The following is a 23970-nucleotide window of genomic DNA, read 5'->3' on the forward strand; positions in this document are numbered from 1 at the left end:
TTGGCCATGAAGTAATTGGCCATGGAAAAAGCATGGGGCGGCGCAGCAGAAAAGAGGGTATAGATGCTCCGATCAGTCGCTGAGCCGAGCCCTGAGGATCTGCCACATCTGCTCTAACAAGCGCCATCTATGTAGGGCAGGAGCCGCACATCCCGGGGCTCAGCAGTGGTACTGCACAGAGGAGGACAGTACGGCCAACCCGGCCCTCATTCTCTGACACAATATCCTGGCAGCTTCTTCTATGGCACCTTGGAGATGACAACCGCGATGGGAAACAGAGACAAAGTATAAAATTAACAACACAAAAGAAAAACAGATTTTCTGAATCCATACAAAAACTGAATCGTGGGGCAGGCAATTACAAATTAAACAATTTGTTGTCCCGTTCCTTCTTTCTCCCTACCCCAACCTCTTCAGGAGGATCTTCCCCCGGGGTTATACCTTATAGGTTGAATAGTTTTGTAAATGTTAGCAGAGTTAGGGAATCGACATTCCCCATTATTTCATGCAGCTCATTTAACCCCTTGAGTGGCACGCCCGGAAAATTTCCGGGGACGAGCTCCACTGCTCATAGTGACATAGCCCGGAAGATTTCCGGGCTATGTATCACTATGGGAGCTGCAGAGCACAATGCCACAAGCTGTGACAGTGTGCTCTGCCTGCACAGACCCACACAGAACAAAGCAAGGGCTTTGAAAAACCAGCAGAAGATATTGCCGACATGTCGGCAATGTCCTGCTTTGTTTACAAGTTGCCATAGAGACCATCGGCTTGTCAGAAGCAAGCCGATGGTCTCTGTGGCAGGGAGAGCTGGTTGTTAGCTGTCAGAGGACAGCTAGGTACCTGCTCTTACAGCAGAGATCAGAGAAAACCTCCGATCTCCGCTGTGTTAACCCTTTACATGCTGCAGTCTATGTGACTGCAGCATGTAAAGGGTTGTCACTGCAGCATGTAAAGGGCTGTCACCATCGGACCCCCGGAATGTGATCAGGGGTCCTGATGGGTCCCTGTGGAAGTCCCCTAAAGGGACAAAAAAAAAAAAATTTTTTAAAATGTAAAAAAAAAAAAAAGGAAAAAAATTATTAAAAAAATAAAAAAAACACTTGTCTCCCTTTACTTTGTAAAAAATCCAAAATATAATCACACATGTGGTATCCGTATGCGTCGTAATGACCCAGAGAAGGAAGTTAATACATTATTTAACCCCTTAATGACATGGCCCCTTTTTTTCTTTTTTCCCCATTTCTTTTTTTCCTCCCCCCTGTTTAAAAAAATCACAACTTGTCCCGCAAAAAACAAGCCCTTATATGGCCATGTCAATGGAAAAATGAAAAAGTTATGGCTCTTGAGACGCAACTGCAAAACTAGTTGAAATTCAATGATTAGACCATTTTAAAAAACCTGCCCTGGTGGGCACGACAGGGTGGTAGGAAACCTGCCACTCAAGGGGTTAAGCGTTTATTAATTTGAGGATCTTGAATTAATTGTAAAAAACATTTTAGGAAACATTTTATTCGAAAAAGCTCATCTGTCAAAATGTTCTTCGTGGGTAACATTATTGATTATACTACAGTGATGACTAATTGTGAAACGGGTCATTCTCTCATTGGCTGAACTATACAAGTCTCTAATAAAAATACATGTTAAATAAATCAAATTATTTGAGCTTCAAAACTGTACAAATAAGGCACAATGCAAAAACAGAACACCTCTACACAGCCCCATCGACAGAAATATAAAAAAGGCAGTGAGCTCCTAATTTGATCATTTTTTAACATTTTTTATAAAAGTAAAAAAACAAAAGCCGTATAAATTTGGAATTGCTGTAGTTTTACTAACCTGCAGAAAAAGTTGGCATGACATTTATAGTGCACAGTGAATGTAAAAACAAAACGCAAAACCAAATGGTGACTTTTTTTCTTATTTTTTACAGTAAGGTGGGATAGAAAAACTGCAATCGTTTTTTCAATACATTATACGGTACATTAAATAGTGCCAATAAAAAAATACTCTTCAAAAAAACAAGTCCACATTTGGCTATGTCAAATGAAAAAGAAAGGAAGAAAAGATAAAAAAAAAAAGTCAATAAAAAAATTAAAAATGGCTGCGATGTGAAGGGGTTAAGTTTTAACAGGATGGAATGACCTGAAGGGAAGAAGTCAAGTTGCCAGGCAACCAATAAACAGTGCCCTCACCCGGAGTATCACTTCATGCAGAGTCATCTGGAGTAGAGACAACATGTTGCTAGGCAACCAGCTGCAGATGCATGCAAAAACAACAGAAACCACAGGACAAGTGTGCCAAAACCGATTCCAGTCTACTTAGCTTGAAGAACAGAATGATCATAAATCCAACAGTATCACAATAAAGTCATCTTGGACAGAGCGTTTACAGAAATATTACTCCAATTTATACAGGAGATGAACAAAAACTAGAGGAACGTAGAGGCACAGAAGCAAATGGAAACATCAATTAATCACCAAGAAAGACAAATTACAGCCAAAAATTAAATAAATGCAATCAGTGTTATACAAGGACAGCTTCATCTAGTCTCTACCAAAATGTCCACCATACACGTGCAAGAAAAAGGGAATTACTTTGATTTCGGCACTAATAATGAAATGCAGCCTGATTGTTATCCAAGTCACAATTACAGTCAAACACAATCTAACTAAACTAATAGACAGTTGTACTGTTCATGTCCTTAAGGACCAAGCGCTGCAAATATACGGCGCTCTGTCCTAGACTTTAATCCCGCCCCAATCGGAGAAATACGGCGTGGGATTAAAGCCCCTGTTCTGCAATCAATCAGAAGAAGCTCAAGTTGTCAGCTGTTGGTCATAGCTGAGAACCCGAAGGAGAAGGGAGAAGTGTTTTTTTAAATCGCTTCTGCCTTCTCCTTTCCCTAGTACAAAGCGCTCAACGAGCGCTATGTACTAAAAAGTGGAAGTGTTTCTTCCACTATGCGAGCCAGTGATTACGTCACCGCTGGGATCCCCTGGCACAGCAGAGCTGCAGGGTCCTAGCAGACCCAGATCAGCTCTGCCGGTAATATCACTACAGGGGATGTTTTCCCCATATAACTGAGGCTCCTATGGATGCCCCAGCTACAGCGGAAAAGTGTCAAATAAAAAAAAAAAAGTGAATGTCCCCCAGAGGTCTTACATGACGTCATGAGAGACAGATAGTAAAAAAAAAAACATTAACGCAAATAAGTAAAATAAATTACAGAATAAAAACATAAAAAAAGAAAATAACCCAAAGCCGATGCCAAACAAAACAGTCGCCATATGCGCCCTGTATTGCAAAACCATACATATATATCAAAAAGTCTGAAACAAAAAAAGAACTATAAATGTAAAAAAAGGAAAAAAAAAAAAAAAAACACGTTAAAAAAAAAAAAAAGGTTTTAACTCCCAATAGAACAAACAAAAGAAAACTGAAAAAAAAAGGCAGTGAAAATGTCACGGAAAAAAAAAAAAAACAGCAAAAATAATTTTGGTAGCTGAAGGAAAAATAAAAAAAAAATTAGGCCAGTGAAATCACCACATGTGTAAAATCCCTAAAAAGTGCCTGGTCCTTAAGGTGCAAACCAGCCTGGTCCCCAAGGGGTTAAATAAAAAAAAGCTTGAACAATACCTCTGCAGCGCCACCTATTGGATGGCAGTATACCTTCAAATCTATGCCTGACCCTTTATACGGGTCTGTAGAGCGATGATTGGGGATTGAAAACAAAATTAGAACCCATGCACAGACTGCCGTTTTCAGGGTGTTTCAACCTCACCCTGCGCAGTAGGATCCTGGCTTGGCTAGTGAGAGACCTGTGACGTGGGTCAGCATGGGTAACTCCTTAGGAAAAGCATCAAGAAGGTGAGGAGACTTAGAAGCACATTGACAAAACATTCAAGTGCAGTGGAATAAGTAAGTGAAACTCTGTGTTAATGACTTCTCCAAAAACTAACTGGCAAAAGTGTTTTAATTAGGGAGTGGACATTGGAAGTGTGAGGTTCACAGGTGCTTCATACTTTTTGTGGGACAATCCCTTTAAATGGACGGTTTACAGTTAAATGCAGCCCATAATTATGAACATTTTTTGTATTTACCCTTATTCAAAAAAAGGTTCTATCTGCAGATATTCCAGGACTAATGTTAGTAACAGCAGGTGGCGCTATTCTATTATGTATCCACCTCAGCAAATGTTCCAATCTTGCTTCTGTGCACTGGAGCAGAGAGCAAGACTAAGCAGGTGGAATAATTACTGAGGTGGACACAGAATAGACAGCAGGAGGCGATATTCTAACATTACTCCTGTAACATCTGCTGTAAAAACATTTTATTTTAGAAGTATAAATACAAAAAGGTTTAGAATTATGGACTGGATTTAACTAGAAACAATATTTTTCCTGGGATAACTCCGTCAAAAAGGGGTTTTCAACATTCACAACGGTGAATGCTCCAAGATAGGAAAATGACATACAAATAAATTAAATAACCACTATTCACCCTTTCATTCTCCTACAGGCCCGGCTCCTGCTGATTAAGGACTTATTCAGACAGGCGTATAGCGGTCTGGTTTTCGCGCGTGTCTGATATACGCTGTCCCTCTCTGCAAGGGGAGGAGGTGGGCCGAGGCGGGCGCTAGTGCACTGCACTGCTATGCTCCGCTCTATCCCGCTCACTCCCATTGCTGGCTGTGGACAAGGGGAGGGTTCTTAGCTCCGCCCCCATCCAGCCTACCACCATTAAAAAACTGCCGGAAGGCAGGAGAGAGGCAAAGTGTCGCACACTCCCTCTGAACAATTTACATGCCACAATCAATATTAATTGCGTTATGCAAGAAGCTAACAGTGGGGATGTGTTTTGTCGCAACCCCCTGATGTAGTGGGAACCAACAGTGACAACCAGCTCCAGCTGCAAATGGCACGGGCTCAGCATCTAAGCCCATGCCATACACAGGACATAAATTTACATCCTGTAGTCTTAAGTACCAGGCAGCCAGGATGTAAACTTACGTCCTATAGTGTTAAGGGGAGCACAAAACCTGGTTACTAACAAAGCTGTTCTGCTTTAGAAGTGTTCAGAAGACATGTTATAGGGATGCACGAAGTTGAAAAAGCTACAAAAGCATTTGGGTGTGCATTGATAAAAAAAAGTGAATATATGAACTGTCTTTCCACCAGAGGCCCTAAAAGTGGTTCCACCCTTGGCCTATAAAAAGGCTCCTAGAGGCTCCTTGTGTGTATTGGACCTCTTTTTCCGCTTGTGTGGAGCTTGTTGACTACTAGACGCCTCTACGACGCAATCAAAGAGATTTGGCAAGTTAGAGTTTGAGAGGGGCGCATTATTGGAATGCGAGAAGCTGGATGGTTGTATCGACAAATTGCTTACCACGTTCTGACCAGACTGGTAGGAGGCGTTGGGTTCAGTGAATGCATGAGGGCACACAAGGTGGCCGGATTTGGGACGCACTCGACCGACCACCAGTAGAGAGGATTTTCTGAAAAGCACAAGCAGTTTGGGCACTGACAGTGGAGTTCATTCTCACAGCGGGACCTGACCCGCGTCTCCTGCAGGGACCAGCGCGGCTCTCACCTTCTCCCGTGACTCCGGCTCTGTGATTTGCCGGCTGCCACGCAGAGACCCGCACAGAGATAGAGCATGCTGCGATTTGTTTTCCGCGTGTGTTTTCACGCGGACAAATCGTGGCCATCTGCATAGGATTGCGTTTTGTAATGCAATCCTATGCAGGCGGGCACAGGTGGCAATTCTGCAGGAAATCCCGTCGCAGGATTTCCACCCATGTGCAGGGGGCCTTATTAAAATATGGTTGGTATAACCATCTAACTACTGGGATTATTATTTCATTTCATCTCAATCCTTGGAGCGTGGAATCCTTTTTCCTTACTTGGTTCCATAACATTGTCACACACCCGTGGCTCCTCGGTCGCCAGATTTATCGCCAACAGAGAATGCATGGGGCATCTGGGTCCCCAACTTCAACAGCCTATAAATTTGCATAATCTAGAAGCTCAACTACAGTAAATGTGGACCAATATGCTACAGGAGACCATACAGAACCTGTATGCCTCAATGCCCGCTTGTATCGCTTTTTATATTCTAGCTAGAGGTGACCCAACAGGGTACTAGAGCCTCCATGTACATCTGAATGACATCTTGTATCCAAGCTAGAGGCGGTATAACAGGGTACTAGAGCCTCCATGCCCACTCATATTACATCTTGTATTCAAGCTAAAGGCGGCCCAACAGGGTCCTAGAGTCTTCATGCCTGCTCGTATCACATCTTACATGCAAGATAGAGGTGGTACAGGGTACTAGAGCCTCCATGCCAGCCTGTATCACCTCTTGTATCCAAGCTAGAGGTGGTACAACAGGGTACTAGAGCCTCCATGCCAGCCTGTATCACATCTTGTATCCAAGCTAGAGGCGGTACAACAGGGTACTAGAGCCTCCATGCCCACCCTGTATTACATCTTGTATCCAAGCTTAAGATGGTACAACAGGGTACTAGAGCCTCCATGCCCGACTATCACATCTTGTATCCAAGCTAGAGGCGGTACAACAGGGTACTAGAGCTTCCATGCCCGCCTGTATCACATCTTACATCCAAGCTAGAGGCAGTACAACAGGGCCTAGAGCCTCCATGCCCGTCCGTAACACATCTTGTATCCAAGCCTAAGATGGTACAACAGGGTACTAGAGCCTCCCTTCATGTGTTCAGTTTTCTTGCAATAAATAACCCTTTCGCTCTGATATTGTAATCACTTATACCAATGTTACAATCACGCAGAGAAAGTTTCATTCGATTCCAACAACTCCTTCTAGCGAAGGGATTTTTTTTTTTGTTTTTTGCAAAGAGTGTATTATTAATAAAAAAAACACTAATCAAAGGGGAAACTAACAACCATTTTAGGGCATTCTGCCAGCCTAGTTTTAAGCACCAAGATAGCTTGTCCTGTCTGACATGCTCTGCAACCTAAAACTGAAAGTTATCAAAGACCTACAGCCGATTAACATCTCTCAGACTTAGCAGGACCGGACATGTGATGCTGCCCAATGTGAATTTGCGTGGAACACATCTTTCTTCAAATAATCGGGATCACTTATACTGTGAACATGAGATGCAGCATTAAGGGGTGAAGTACCCTATAGAGTTTGCACCCTATACCAAAACTTCATGTCAGACGTATTTTATCAGTGCGGTTCCAGGTGCTGAAACCCCAAAGGATCGCTAAAAACGAAGGGGCAGAGGCGCTCAGCTGAGCACTGTAGCCATTCGGCTGCTTCCATCCCTTCTCAGAGCTGTGCAAAGGCTCCATACAAAACTTATGGAGTCCGTACACTGCTCGCTGATAGCAGCTAGAAAGGTAGAGGGCTTCGTTTTCGTTTTAGTGATCGATAGGAATGTCAGAACCCGGACAACCAGATCAAGAATTCGGACGTCATAATAATGTGCCAGAAGTTTTTTCAAGTTCACTTACACTTTAAATTATGGAAAATAAGATAAGGGAGAATAATTCAAGTCTCTAAAAAATATCTTACCATTGGGTTCGAATCTGCTATAAGATCGCGCAATGAGTCCAAGAAGCCCTGATCTTCCACCATTTGCGCATTGATGTCATGGAGCTTGGCAACACATACAGCTGCTGTCTTGCGTACATATGGATCTTCATCCTTAAGACACTTGCGCAATGGCTCACAGAGGTACTCTGTGATCTTATCAACACGGATGCAGCCCATGGTACGAACAGCCAAAGCCCGAATCAAGGGGTTAGGATCCTCACAATCCTAAAAGGGTGGGAAAAAAAGCATCTGGATCACTACAAGAACTGTTCTGTAAAATATTTAACCCCTCTATGTCAAAACTATTTTAGGAAAGCGGGAAACCAGCTCAGGTTGGAAGAACATTAAAACAATGGATATGTGCACTGTACAGTGTGGATATTCAACACAGACTGCAGCAAATATCCGTACTAAAGATCCCATAATACACGCTACACGTTTTCAAACCGAACATGCAGCCACATAATGCACCAGATGGTTTGGCCTCTGTACTTAAAAAAAAGCCACTCTAGCGAGAACACATTTTTCCATTGCTGCACCCCTCACTTGATTGCCTGTCACACTTTGGAGTCTCCTTTGTATCCTGCAGTTACTTCCATGCAGTGCAGGCTTCTCATGCTCATTAGGCATCATCTTGATGCTGGGATTTCTTTTGTGCCATGCTAGTAATCACATGATAAATTGGAGCAAGTATTAGTCTCTACATTCCCCTAAATAAGCTATAGATCCTAAGGATACAGTCCAGGAGGCCGTACTACCATCTTCATTATAACTATTGGAAGTTGCGGTCACAATCACCATTAATTGTGGTAAGTGTTTCTGTCATTCCCTGTGAAGAGCCCACGTGGCACACTCCATGCAGTTTCACCATACAGGAATTAGGGTATCTGAAACAGTGACTTCTTGAGAGCGCACAAAGCCAAGTAAATGCCAGGCGGCCAAAATGAGATCATATAACCCTGCTGAAGAGAAGGACCCCAGAAATTTTCAGATAGAAAGAAATGATTACACAAGGTGACATATATACTGGGGAACTAGTTACATAATGAACTTTTTATTATTATTTTTTTTTTTAACTGGAGTGGCCCTTTAACACTAATTGGTCTACGATGTAATTGTGGATAGATATTCACATTAGACAGCTGGTCCATCTTTCGGAAAACCTTTCTGGAGGTTATGTTCTCCCTTGGATGCCTATAACAGAGTAATGTTTATTTCAAAGTGAAGCGGTGTGTAAATCCGCATTCACCCTACTGCAAAATGTAAGGTGCCTCGCATGCAACCACATGGCGAGCAGGACATTAATTTAACATAGGGCATATGCAAAACACAAGTTTGGCAGTGGGGAAGCTCAACAAGTGTAGAAACACCAACTGATTTGAGTTTGTTTTTTTTTCTCCTTTTAGAAAAATGCAATGGAAATATAAAATGATGATAAAGCTAGACATAGAGAGCCAAGCAATAGTTAAATATAAGGATTCAACTATCCAAACTAAATTTGATCTGCCTTTAAACCTCCACTCTCATCACTGATATAATACAGAGTGATTACACCACGGGCCCAAATAACCCATTGAAAGGGAAGTAGCATAGGACACAAAATAACCCATAGACATTTGGTGTCCCCAGGTATAGAAGGATGGTGCATAGATCGAAAAATAGAGGTTATAAATGTCACCTTTGTAAAGTGTGAATGTAAATGGGTTAATTAGTTCAAACATTTTTCAAGCCCGAGATCAGGTATTATTTATAAGATCAGGTATTATTTATAAAGTCAGAGATCTTATAAATTGTAGTATGAAATGCATTGGTATTACCACAGCATGTGGGTATTAGTGCACCTTGACGCTACTGGAAGCTAGGGGTTTGACAGGAGGAACGCCCCTGTCACATCCCCAGTTTCCAGAAGGGTGAAGGTCCAAAAGGTCCTACCAGACAGTGGAGATATTTCTGCCAGCGTACAGTGATGCTTGCGGCAGTTGTTACCCTTACATTATTATCTGCTATAGCACGTTCTATGATGGATATATCAATCACAGTTAATTAAGGGGTTAGAGCAGCTATCCATTTCTGAACTATTGATAGCCTGGTTGATTGGTGGGAATCCACTGTTCACTGGGCTGCTGTCAGTGTGTAAGGAGCCCAAAGCGGACAGCTCCATACACACTGGCAGCAGCCCAGTGAATAGCTAAGCACCAGAGGTCCTGTTGATCGACTATTGATGACCTATCCAGAGGACAAGTCGTTAATGGTTCAGTAGCGGTCAATCGCTTTGAGATAAAATTCTGTCAAGTTTTAATACTTTTGAACCACAAAGTGTACGTGGATTCTTTATTTGTGGCATTGCTAAAATGTCAGAGGGAATTCCAGAGGTTTCCTTTGTTTTCATGATATCACCTAGACACATAAGAAGTAGTAGGGGATAAGGATAGGTAACACTAGGTTCTAAAAAAGGGGCCGGGTTTGATTCTAGTAGTTGCAGAGATTGAGGGGTGCTTATGAAGACTCATGTGGAGGGGGGAGCTGAACTCACTGCACAAACCTGGGGTTCAATAAGGAGACAGAGCGCTCCCTAGACCTTGATTAATATTTAAACTCAGTAGGACCAAAGTGGTTCTGAAAATTTATCTTCCTTGAGGAATTCCAGACTACACTGGGAAGAAATGCATAGGACCACCCTAATCTGGGCAATTGCTGTATTCTTCAAAAATGTCTAAAAATTAATTTAAAGGGGTTGTATCACAATTGGGAGTTATCCCTCCCCCTATCCACAGGACAAGTGATAACCTGTTGATCAATGGGTGTCTCACCACTGAGATCTGGAGAACAGGGGTCTCATGTGCCCCCACCATCCTCACTGTGAGATTACTGCACCCATGTGAGGAGGAGACCTAATAGAGCACTGGTTGCACAGGCATACTCGCATTCCATTCACTTTCAGTGGGACTGCGGAGATGAGCAGGTGCCGCTTGGCTATTTCTATCAGTCCCATGTAAATGAATTGAGCGCTGAGGATGGAGGGTAACTTGCAATTGTGGTACAAACCCTTTAATATCAAGGATGATTTCTCTCTTCCATCGGTGGATACATGAACCTGGATTTATACGGTGTTTGAATCACTACCTACATCAAAAATCTCATGGTCATAACTGGAGCTCCAAATATATATTTTTGATGTCTTAGGATAATGAAGATAGAAACTATATTTTGGTACTCCATATTATCCATTAAAATGTTTGCAAAAGTAAGAAATACTCCGCAATTTGGCTAATATGAAGAGGCAGCTTGCTTGAGACCCTCCCTCTAAGACATCAGTATACCCTTTGGGGGCATAAACCTTTCCACAGATATTACCTAACAAGACAATTATTTTACATTTATGTACATAAAATCTAGCATGGCGGCGGCTACCTTGACAAAGCTGTTGACGGCCATAATAGCCATGTCTGGCTGGCTCTTGGCATAGTTCATCAGATAGAGGTACACAAGTTTCTTCAGCTCCAGGTTGTCGGTTTGCATACAATTCACCACATCTGGAAACAAAGAACTGCAGAATAGGAAAAAACAATAAATTAATAAATAATGAAGAGCAGGGTCTTTCATATACGGTTTGCACAGAACCTCCTTAATGGAACATCCGCACTGGATATATTTTCTACAGTGGAAAATCTGGTGCAGATCTACAACAGGTTTTACCCTATCCACCAAATCGGTGAAATCTGCACCAAAATCCGCTGAAAATCAGCAACAAGTTTGGCACATGGCATACGTATTCGCAGCAGATCTTCTAACACAGATTTGTATGTGGAAAATCCACAGATTATTATAGTACCAGCAGTAAATGAGAGCTCATCAACGCACTGCGCAAAAAAATCTGCAGCGTGCATTTAGGGGAAATGGGACTTGTTATTTGTATAGCGCCAACTTATTCCAGTGCTTTCAGCCTTCAATCAGAATGTCTTCAGATGCCAGACAGTGGATTGGAAAGGGTTAAAGAAAAAAATGAAGATAAAGTTTGGAAAAATTTCAAAAATTTTACATTTTCTGAATATAAAACAGATATTTATTAACCATTTTTTGGAGTATGCTGAGCGCACGCCATCCCGCAGCCTGTTACTAATAGCTTGCAACAGCAGGGATCCATAAGAACAGCTATCCCCTGTTAACCTCCTATATGCCAGAAACGAGGCCACTGTACTTAAGGGCTAAGCCCACAGTGTTATGCGTAAAATGCTGCGTGTCTCCCCGTAACGTTTCACACATTTTGCATCCACATACAGCAGAAACCGCGTATGGCACTGTGCATGCCTGCATATCACATGGGAACGGACGTGTAGTGTGCTTTTTTTTTAAAAAAAAAAATTTTCCTTCATTTCCCACTCGGTTTTAAAGCGTATGTAAACGCAATGTATTTGTGCATGAACAGCATATCATATGCAGCCCATACAAGTGTATAGGACTCATGCTATATACACACGGAGAAATAGTGGAGGCTACAATTCAATACACAATGTCTACATGCATCAATGTCATTTCATTGACTCCATTCCCCGGATAGCACACGTCCGGGCAACGCACGGGTGATTTGCAGTGAAAACACAAGCCTCAACTACAGTGGATATAAAAAAAGTCTACACACCCCTGATAAAATACCCTGTTTTTGTCATATTAAAAAAAACATCAGACAAACATGAATTATTTCAAATGTATTTCTACCTCCAATGTTACCCATTACCCATTGAAAAACATAGTATGTATGAAAACATAGTAACTGGGGTGCAGAAATATGGCAGCAGGCGCTCTGGACTGAAGCGTCAAAACTTGAAACATTGTCTGTAACAGAAGGCAGTTGGTTCTTAGAAGGGCTAGAGAGCGGTACAATAATGAGTGTCTGCAGGTAAGTGAAGCATGCTGGAGGTCCCTTGTAAATCTAGGGCTGCATTTCAGTAAATGGCGTTGGGGATTTGGTCAAGAGTAATGTGTCCCCAATGCTGAGAAATCCAGGCAGATACTTATCCATCATGCAATATCATCAGGGAGGTGTCCAAATTTGTTCTGCAGCGGGACAACAACCCCAAACATACAGCCAATGTCATTAAAAAGTATCCTCAGTGTAAAGAAGTAGAAGGACTCCTGGAAGTGGCGATATGGCCCCCACAGAGCCCTGATCTCATCATCAAGTTAAGGCCCATTTAGACAACAATTAATCGCTCAAGTTTCGCTCAAAAGCAATCTTTTGAGCAATAGTATTTTTGTTCATTTATGCGATCCGAGAACTGCTGTGTTCTCTGAGCATGGTATGCAGAACACAGCTGGAGTGCTGTCTTCTGCATACTCCTTCTGTGCTCACGGAGCGCTCAGCTGGAATAGAGCAGGGCGCTCCGAGCGGAGTATGAAGAACAAAGCTGGAGCGCTGTCTTCTGCATGCTCCTGGTGTGTTTACGGAGGGGGATACCAGCTTATACAATAGTATCAGCGGTATCCCGCTGAGAACTCAGTGCGCGGCACTGATAAGGCTCATCGTGTACGAACAGTGCACTATAGCTGCATGTTTAGACACAACGATTATCACTCAAAAGACGGCTTTTGAGCGATAATCGTGTCTAAATGGGGTATTAGTCTGGGATTACATGAAGAGACAGAAAGATTTGAGCAATCCTACATCCACAGAAGATCTGTGGTTAGTTCTCCAAGATGTCTGGAACAAACTCTCTGCCGAGTTCCTTCAAAAACTGTGTGCAAGCGTACCTAGAAGAATTGATGCCGTTTTATAAACAAAGGGCGGTCACACCAAATACTGATTTGATTTACATTTATCTCTTTCTTTTTCGTTTGCTTTGCATTATTATTTCATATTGACCAACAGACCTGATAGAATAATAAAAGGTGCAAGTTGGAGAACACATGGGAAATAGTGGCCATAATATAATTAATTCCCAATTGTCAAAATCCTATGATGTACAGAGCTGTGGAATATGTATGCGTTATATAAGTCTGTAAAATAAAATACTGTCTCATTATGAATGCAATGTATTACAGCAAGTTGTCTCCCTCTAGTGGCGGCTGCAGGTAGCTGGCACACAGGGGATTTAGAGATCTACTTCAGACTGCTATAAAAGTACTACAGTATGTAAGATATTAACCTGCACAGAAGTGTTAACCTATATATATTAGATTACTGAAGAGTGGGTGGCAGGTACGTTCACGGTAAGTTATCTATATCAGCAGCTTGCCCTAAAATTAAGATAAAGTATGCAGCACTTAGTGGACATTTGGAGTGGAGTGTTTGTTAGAAGCGAGAGCGGTAAAACGCAGGTGGAAGCCAATTACTCGTTATTTGGGCTCTGCACGAAGCACAGTCAAAAAGCACTGGGCACTCAGTTACAGGGTGGCAGATATTTTGTTTGCCAAGCCCACGATTTCTGCTCACGTTAAAGTTTGAAAATCAGTCGCATTAATTAAATTGTGCCCTTTCTTTCTCTGGCGATGCGTCACATGATCTGCGACATCACCCCTTGCCATTCTTGCCTAGTGATGTCCTGAATACAGATCACATGGGCTAGGAACTGATAGTTAATGCTCTGTACTCGGGACGTCATTGGCGACATTCCAGTTCTTTGTGTGCAGCTTGCATGACACTGGCTGTAGAGCTCTCATTAGTATATGGGCAGGTCACTACTGCAGCCACGTAGACCAAGTCTGGTCGAGAGGACTGCAGCCGTGGCATTGTAGCAATGTGTCAGGTAAGTTCTGCTTCTTTAACTGCGTATGGACATGGACCTTTTTCCTTCCCCTTTTAAAAAAAAATCATAACTCTTATTTATCCATCGACATAGATATACGGGGGTTTGCTTTTTGATGGACGAGTTGTATTCTTCAATGGTGCTATTTGATGCACCATATAATGTACTGAAAAACTTTTAAAAAATTCTAAGTGGAGTAAAAGGGAAAGAAAAAAAAAAACACGAAATTCTGCCATCTATGGGTGCCTCTTGTTTTTACGGCGCACAGACTGCAATAAAAATGACCTGATAACTTTATTCTACGGGTCAGTACGACTACTACAATACCAAACTCCTATAGTTTTCATTTTTACTGTACTATTGGTATTTTTTTTCAAAAATAATTCTTTTTTAAATCATTTTAATTTTTTTGTCGCCATAGTTGTGCGAGGGCTCGTTTTTCGCAGGACGTTCTATACCTTGCGCTGCTACCATTTTGGAATACGTACGACTTTTTGATTGCTTATTGCATTTTTTCTTGGAGACCGTGACAAAAAAACCCCGCATTTCTGGCTTTTTTTTTTTTTTAACTGCGTTCATAAAGTAAATAATGCGTTACTTTGATAGAGCGGACTTTTACGAACACAGCGATACCAAATATGCATTTCATTATTTCGATTCCTTTATTATAAAATATAGTTTTATTAATATTTACTTTTTTTCTCAAGTCCCCAGAGGGAACAAACAACTTGCGATGCATTACATCCTACTGTGATCGGGCAGGCATTTTATCAAGCTAGCCTACGGGCATGGCTTGATAGGCATTCTGCCATGACAGCACTGGGGCCTTCTAAAAGGCTGCCCTGACACCCGCACGGTTCCCTGCGAACTCATCGGCCAGGGAATTTAAATGCCGCTGTCAGCATTGACAGTGGCATTTAAAGGGTTAACAGCTCCGATGAGCCGCACAGCTTATCAGAGCTGTTGCCAGCGGGTGTCAGCTGTAAGAAACATACCCAGACGCTGCAGGACGTAACTGTACCTCCTATAGTGTTAAGGGGTTAAAGACAAATTTACAGGATATTTTCCATATTGGATGGCCCTGCCACACATTTACAGCTCCGCAGATTCAGACAGTGGTCAGCCCCAGTCAATGGAGCTAATCGGCATGCAGATAACCCAAAGTGGATTCTGTATCAAGTTACTTCCTTCCCTCCTTTGATGCAGATTTCAAGTATCTGCTGTATAAACTAAAGCACAGATTCCCAATCAAATGACTGGGACGTTATTTGCTGTATCCTGTTGCACTAAAAAGTGTAGGAAACTATGTGCATTATATTCTGCAAGAGAATAGCGCCATACTGCGACATACTGTGCACACTACAATGCAAGATTTGTCTGACAAGATCTGCGTAAGTTCTTAAACAAAAGGTTTATTAAGAATCCAACACTACAATAGTCGACAATAAGCTTTATGTCCATGGTACTGAGGAATCCACCAAGCTGAACATTTACTATTCATGCTTCTAAACTTTTCTTATTTGTGATACACAATATGTATGTGTTTATTACAAAACTAAAAAAAAGCTTGGTACGGTGTTAGCCAGTAGAGCAAAATGGGATTGTTCCCAGCAAGAGAAACCAAGTAATCTTGTAGATATGATACCTTTTAATGGCTAACAAACATACATGATGTTATAGTGAGCTTTCGAACATCCTTAGGGTTCTTCGTCAGGCATAAAACATACATATGACAAGGCACAGACATGGTGCAATTAATTTGCACTTAAAATAATACTGGAACAAAACAACTAGAGAAGTAAATACTTAATTAGTCCACTGATAAGGGATGTGAAAGTTGTATGGTCTCTAAATTGCTGTTAGGGGGTCACCAGGCCTGCGTGTTATCTCTGCTCCAGATTTATCATATTCTCCACTAATGCAAAAAGCCCCCTCTGAGGTTCATTTCGGTCTTGACAGTGTCAAAGTAGGTTATAAACTTGTACTTCCAAATTCTTCTGTGACGCTGAGATTTGAAATCGCCTTTTAGTATAGTAAGTTCAGAGAAGAGTTACCAAGACACTGAGCGGTCTGCAAATCAGTCCTTAGAGGAACAGTTAAAGGATCTGGGAATGTTTAGCTTGCAAAAAAAGGCTAATAGTTTAATAGCTGTCTGCAAATATCTGAGGGGCTGTCACAGTGCAGAGGGATCAGCCCTATTCCCATTTGTACAAGGAAAGACTAGAAGAAATGGGATGAAACTGAAAGGGAGAAGACAAATTAGATATTAAATAGTGAGGGTGATCAGTGAGTGGAACAGGTTACCACGGGAGGTGGTGAGTTCTCCTTCAATTGAAATGTTCAAACAAAGGCTGGACAGATATCTGTCTGGGATGATTTAGAAATCCTGCACTGAGCAGGGGGTTGGACTCGATGACCCTGGAGGTCCCTTCCAACTCTACCATTCTATGATTCTATTACAATTATGTTTAAGCCTGCAGTCCTGGGGACTCTGTGATAGACTGCACATCTCTGGCTACTTTTTTCTTTGCTTGGGGTGCTTGTGATGAAGGTGCTGAGACCAGCGAGGGCTGTGTGCCCCTCAGATGGAGTCATTTTCAAAATTAAAATGCAGATAGAATAAATTGCAGGAACTAAAAATCATTATTTTATCCCCTAAACACTATACATGTTAAAAGCGTTACCTGACATCTTTGCCAACAGTCATGGCAGCAATAACCTTCTTCACCGCTTCCTTGCGCTTTTCCTTTTTCTCATTATTCAATTCTGCTTTCAGCTCGAAGATCTCTCCTAGAATCAGACATACACACATTCAGTATATGAGGGACAGAAAGACGAAGGAGGAACTACTGAACAAATACAATTATATTAATCAAGTAAGCAGATTTTGCATCTTGGAAAGCACAGGGACAGAAGTTGACCCATAAAAGGAAATTAATATATTTTCTACACATAGTAAGGGCGGACACACACGGGCGAGCTCAGTATCGGGGTGAGAAACTCAGCCAGATACTGCGCTTGCCAAAGAGCATTTTTCACGCAGACGTGAAGCCTTTTTTCATTCAAAAAGCCTGTCATTACTTTTGTGAAACTGTAATCCTCAGGTGTGTTCCCCGTGCTCTAGAGGATCGCAGGTGCTTCCTCTTGATTTTAATGGGAAACATCACATCGCACAGCATGCGAGTATCATGTGAGGTCTTTACAGGTCCCATTAAAAACAGTGGGTGAGGCATTCCGAGAGAAGCCAAAAGATAAATCGTGCTCCAATCAAAAGAATGGAGTTCATATTTGTGCGAATTTTGTGCATCTCGCAACGTGCAAGATTCTCGCCCGTGTTAATGTAGCCTAAGGTAGACAGGGGGCTTACATAAATTGGGGGAGTTAAAAGGGCAAGTGCTGTGAATTGACTTACATGGTCCTGAGAGTACAAGAGCAAATTCTGTGGTTGGCAGTTAAGGGAATTTTACTGTTAATTCAAGTATAAGGATATCAATCAGGTCAGTAGACGTCCATCCAACTATTTAACAAATACATTGCCTTCCATCAGCCCAACAAATTGTATAATTCATGGTTATATATATATATATATATATAAATAAAATAAAAAAAAAAAGGACACACCTTTCTTGTTTGTGGTGAAATACTTGGAATCCGTCATGTTTGCGTGTTATCTTGAAGCACCTAGTGAAAACAGACACAAACAGAATATCAGGCGTATAATTACAGTGTCCCAGTATCAATTATGCAAGCTAACTTCATAGAACATTAAGAAAACGTAAGAAAATGAGAAGTGATATTTTAGCACAAATGTGCCATGTGAAGTACATGCGTGTAGCACTCTTGGGCAATGTATGCACTGCTTATCGGGTCACTTTAGGGTACCATCTAGACACTATCTGGATAACTATGACCAGACCTATTTACACTGACATCATGGCATTCTTCTTCATTACAGAGTATTGCTAAGGCAAGGTCACAGTCAGGAAAATCTCAAGGGAGGGTCAGCAGTTTTGTAAGTGTACTTATAATCCCCGATGGGCTTTAGCGGGAAGTGCCATGAGGTTGGGGTTTCCCTCTCCATTGCCAGTCCTAGAGGCCGACCACTGAACAGCTACACCTGTCAATCAGAGCTGTGGACAGGGAAATTAAAACCTGAATTTCTTGGCTTCCAATGAAATAATGGCTCATGTAGGATTACACTCTGCTCCTTTGCGCCTACTTAGCAACGTCCGCATTTTAGCATCCGCAAAACAACTGCCAGCAAACTTCAAGTAAAAAGGATTTTCCCATTTCCTTTCAAAATCAAGTACCGTATATACTCGAGTATTAGCCGAGGCACCTAATTTTATACTCACCTGTCCGGCACTGCCGGGGCATCTAGCAGTTTGGGTCCCGTCACTGTAAAATCCCCGCCTGCTAAAAGGGCTGCGTCCGATTGTCTGAGCGCTTAGTCAATCACAGGCAGGGCTCAGCCATTCATTGAATGACGGCTGAGCGCTGACTGTGATTGGTTACAGCACTCAGACAATCACAGCCAACGCTCGGCCATTCATTGACAGTGGCATTTAAAGGGTAAACAACTGCAATCAGCGGCAGTGCTTATCGGAGTTGTCGTAAGAAACAGCCGTTGTATGGAGCGGGATGGAATCCCAACCCCCCTCCATACATATCCCAAGCCTCTATGACACAAATGTACATCCTGGAGCATTAAGGTGTTAAGAACCATCATCAGCATAAAGAACACGGAGTCCTGGAAGTGCTGATACGGCCCCTTCAGAGCCCTGATCTCTACATCATCAAGTCTGTCTGTGATTACATGAAGAGAAAGCAAGGTTTGAGCAACCTACAGCCACAGAAGATCTGTAGTTAGTTCTTCAAGATGTACGGAGCAACCTGCCTGCTGAGTTCCTTCAAAAACGGTGTGCAAGTGTACCTAAAAGAACTGATGCCGTTTGGACAGGACATATTTATTTGGTTTAGATTTCACTTTCTTTCATTCACTTGAAAATAAAAAAACAAAACAATTATCGCTTCTAGTTTTGAAAGAATTCTTACTTTGCAGCACCTTTTCCACGGTACTGTACTTCGGCTATATGAAACAAATTCAAGATCTACAATAAGAAAAGTGACATTTCTGAGAGGGTTTATCCAATTTTAATGTGACCGTTAGGGGTTCGGATCTGAAAGGTGTTGCTTCTCAACAAGTTTGTACTAGTTGTAATTAGCATCCAGCGTGCTACTGGGTTCTGGATGCGATTCACAGAGAACAAGCTCCTAAAGTCACAGGGACACAAAGTTCAGTACTAAACGTGAACATTCTGGCTCTTACCGCTACAGAAATGGGGCCAGCATGCAAAGCAGGAGAATCAATAACGACAAAGTCAGGACTATATTGGATGTCAACTGATTTATGAGGGAACTGATGGTTTTAAAGAAAAACAAACAACCCCCCCCCCCCCCACCACCACCACCACCACCTTTTTCAGGAACAAGAACAAAATGTAATGTGAAAGTCTGATGGATGTAGCAAATCAAACTGAACAAATTGGGTCCATGACATTATATGTATTTGAAGATCAATTTGCGCATAGTGCTTTATAACAGCTGGAGTTTGTAAAAAAGTGAAGTGATAATACAAAAAAAAACCCACAAGTTTTATCCTATCCACGCTCATACTCCAGGTGTTGATAAATGCCAAGACCTTGTGCCCCAAGAACCAATTTTCACTGTCAAACAACATAAGTGAAATAACAACCAGTCGTGTAAGAAGCACTATCTGAACTTAAATCCAATGAGGACTTAATCATAATAGTTGTAGATAAGGAAGGCTCAGTCAAAGTACTTGTCCTTGAGTGACTGAGTTACGTGTTCCGCCCCCTGATCACACAACAGTGATGTCATCACAGGTCCTTCATGGAGTTACATGCTCCACCCTTGATCATATGACGGTGACATCACAGGTCTTTCAATATTTTGACCACATCCAACCGTCATCACAGGTCCTTCAATGAATTACATGTAATGAGGTAATTCACTATATATTATTGTGCTACCAGAAAACTGGTACTATAAATAATACGAATAACTAGTAGTCCTCCTAAATACAATTCAATCGCACACTAGTGGAAGAAAGTAGCACTTATTGTAAAGTTGGATTGGAAGAAGATACTTCTCAGAATCCCAGACCAATGTCTATATGTCGAAAGTCCTAACGTACTGATATTTCAAAATATTCCGAAAATACATAAAAGTTACTTTCCTTCACCAATGCGTCTGTTCGTAGCCAGAATTGGCTCATTAAGTGAACATTTATTGGCCTGGATAGATCCACTGTTTTAACCCATTGTTTCAAGGATACAAAGCATGCACTTTCTGTGGAGGATACTCAGAGCTAGCGATAAAAGTATACATGGCTGACCAATGACATAGAACCACTTCATACAAGCTGTCCCCATAACCTTGCCCTAGAAGCAGTGTTGTAATTTCTGGTGACCATGGACACACTAAAGACACTCATTGTCGCCCTCATCCCCTCCTGATTCGACTACTGTAACTCTCTGCTCATCGCCCTTCCCTGCACCAGACTCTCCCCTCTCCAATCCATACTAAATGCAGCAGCTAGACTCATCTTCCTATCCAGCCATCTCTGCACTATGCCAGTTGCTGCCCTGGCTGCCCATCCACTACAGAACTAAATTCAAACTCATCACCCTCCCCCACAAAGCTCTCCATGGCGCTGTGTCTACGTCCATACATCGCGCGCGCACTCCGCTCTAACACACTCAGACTAAACACCCCTCTAATACGAACCTCTCATACTCGCCTCCAGGATCTCTCTAGAACAGCACTGGTCCTCTGAAACGTTCTACCCCAAAACACCCCGGACCATCCCCGACGCACAGAACCTCAGACACGCCTTAAAGATGCCCCACCTCATAGTAGCGTACCAACCCTCCTGATCTAGTCCCCCAGAATGCTTGGTCCAGATGGAAAATTTAGATTTTATATAGAATAAAGACCTGGTTTCAAGCCGCTGGTGCCGAGCTTCACCCTTTCTACTGCCGAAACCTTGGCTGTGAAGGAGACGAAATGCTGCACCATCCCAGGGGAGCCAAACTAAATTTCTCAGTTTGTTCATAAACTACAGCAAGTAACCAAGTTTCCCCAATTTAACCCCTTAAATAATGCAGCTCCTTTTTCTTATTCCATTTTCGTTTTTTTCTTCCCCCTTCAAAAAAATCATAACTCCTTTATTTGTCCATTGACGTCACTGCATGAGGGCTTGTTTTTTGCGGGATGAATTGTGTTTTAAATGGTGCATTTACTGTTCCATATAATGTACTGAAAAACTTTTTAAAAGTTTAAAGTAGAGTAAAATGGAAAAAAAAAAAAAAAAGACATTCTGCCGTCTTTCAGTGCATCTTGTTTCTACGGCGCACAAACTGCAACAAAAACGACATGATAGCTTTATTCTATAGGTCAGTACGATTGCTAGGATACTAAACTTGTATACTTTTTTTTCCCCCACTATACTACTTTTTTTTCCCCTCAAAGACATTTAATTTTTTTTTCAATTATTTTCTGCTGCCATCACTTTATTTTTGAGCGAGGGCTCATTTTTTGCGAGATGTCCTGTAGTTTATGTTAGTACTGATTTGGAATACATACGACTTTTTGATAGTTTTTTATTGCATTTTTTCTGGAAGATAGGGTAACTGAAAAAGTGCATTTCTGGCTTTCTTTATTTTTTTTGCGGACGACGTTCACCCTGCGGGGTAAATAATGTGCTACTTTGATAGAGCGGACTTTTACGGACGCGGCAATACCAAATATGTATTTTTATTTTGTGATTTATATTTTTTTAATTATAGATATGGCTAAAGGGGGGTGATTTTAACTTTTCCTTTTTTTTTTTCAATTCATAAAACTTTATTGATCTTTTCTTTTAAGCCCCCCCTGGGGGACTACAACATGCGATGCATTAATCACTCCTGCAGTATGACGTCATGCCATAGCATGACATCATACTGCATTCTGACAGACAGCCTATCAAGCCACCCCATGGGGATGGCTTGATAGGCAGTCTCCCAAGGCAGCCCTGGGGCCTTTCAGAAGGCCCCCGGCTGCCATGACACCTGCACGGCTCCCCCGATCTCACCGCAGGGAAGCCGTACGGGACCCCCAAACATTGTTTGGAGCATTTAAAGGGTTAATAGCCGTGATCGGCCGATTGCAGCTATTGCCTGCGAGTGTCAGCTGTAATAAACAGCTGACGCCTGCACTGTATGAAGAGAGGTCGTCCCACAACCTCTCTTCATACCTACCAGGACGTACCCTTACGTCCTTGGTCGTGAAGGGGTTAAGCAGCACAAGAGATGAGTATCTAGTAGGCGACACCACTCAGTATGCTGCCAGAAAGAGAAGTCGGAGCGGGACTATGGACAGCGGGCCTTTATTCCCATCCCAAACTTCATCAGAATGCAAAGCTGTGAACATAAATGCAAATCTGTGTAACGAGGCTGCGCTCATCACCCAAAGGGATTACAATGTCTGCTCTCCCCTCTATGTGGCTTTATGTACTTGGCAGAGCCTGTATTGAGGTGCACACTGTCTGTCTCTGTACTACTGAGTCAGGCTAGTTTCACGCGAGTGATCGCGATATTGTCCCAAGAAAGTCGCAGGGGGAGAAAAAAAAAAAATTAAAAAATCATCACAGTTTTCCTCTGGCAATTTTTGAGTCAGCGATGCCTTTTCTTGTGGGAAGCAAAAATAAATGTAATCGCACGCCGCATCCACCTGCAATTTTCTTACGTGAAAGTCAATAGAAGTTTCTAATGTTAAAAACACATCGCAAGAAAATCACAAGTTTGTGCGTTGCAATAAAAAGGAGACTATAGGGAAACATGAGGGGGAAATGGGAGAAAAAAAATTATAATTTTAATTGCCTGTGTGAGAACTGCCTCACAGACCATGTATGATACCTATGCGCTTTTTTGTGTGTGCAATTAAAAAAAAAAATACAGTGAACATGGATGAAACGAGAGGAAAAGAAAAAGCACACATGTACCGAAAAATCTCATACGCAGTGTAAATAGTGCATTTTTCATGGAGCAAAACTGCGGTCCGAATAAGGCCTTAAGGCTACATTCATATCTTGTCTTTTGGTTACGTTAGCTGAATTCATCTAAGCGACCCCATTCACCCAATGGAGGCCAAAAGAGAATTCCACACATGTACTAATAGTCTGTTATAATTATAGCATGTCCTGATCCAGTCTGTATCGTAGAATCGGCTATGGGAACTTACAATAAATAAAGTGACCGTGGATGCTACATGTAACGCATGGTGCCAGGAGTCAGTGGGGAAAAAGTGACATCAGTTGGGCCTTCTTGCTTTTTATTTTTTGTGTGTGCTCATGAAAAACAGACGACACAAGAATGTCACATGGACATTCAAAATACACATGCAGTGAAATCAGTCCATTTCTCATGGGAAGAAATAGCATACGATCATGTGAAAGAACTCTAAAAGGGCTGGGGGAGCAATTACAGGGAGGTGGACAAAAATATGGAAACACCATACAGAATTTGTTGGGATTTTAATCATTAGCACTGAGCTGCCCTTTAACCCCTGCTTGGCTGAAAGC

General features: G+C 42.0%; 1 protein-coding gene across 2 annotated transcripts in view; it reads right to left on the reverse strand.

The window, feature by feature from the left end:
- Nucleotides 1-23970, reverse strand: part of AP2B1 (adaptor related protein complex 2 subunit beta 1) — a 93863-nt gene that overhangs the window by 62346 nt on the left and 7547 nt on the right. For both annotated transcript variants that reach the window (XM_066575176.1, XM_066575167.1), the window contains exons 2-5: nucleotides 17946-18005; nucleotides 17009-17114; nucleotides 10993-11128; nucleotides 7561-7806 (exon numbers count right to left, since the gene is read on the reverse strand). In XM_066575176.1, coding sequence (XP_066431273.1) covers nucleotides 7561-7806; nucleotides 10993-11128; nucleotides 17009-17114; nucleotides 17946-17982 — 525 coding nt within the window. In that variant the 5' untranslated portion in view covers nucleotides 17983-18005. The remainder of the gene's footprint in view (nucleotides 1-7560; nucleotides 7807-10992; nucleotides 11129-17008; nucleotides 17115-17945; nucleotides 18006-23970) is intronic.

Source organism: Eleutherodactylus coqui, chromosome 1 (assembly GCF_035609145.1).
Source record: "Eleutherodactylus coqui strain aEleCoq1 chromosome 1, aEleCoq1.hap1, whole genome shotgun sequence".
In the NCBI taxonomy this organism is placed as follows: Eukaryota; Metazoa; Chordata; class Amphibia; order Anura; family Eleutherodactylidae; genus Eleutherodactylus; species Eleutherodactylus coqui.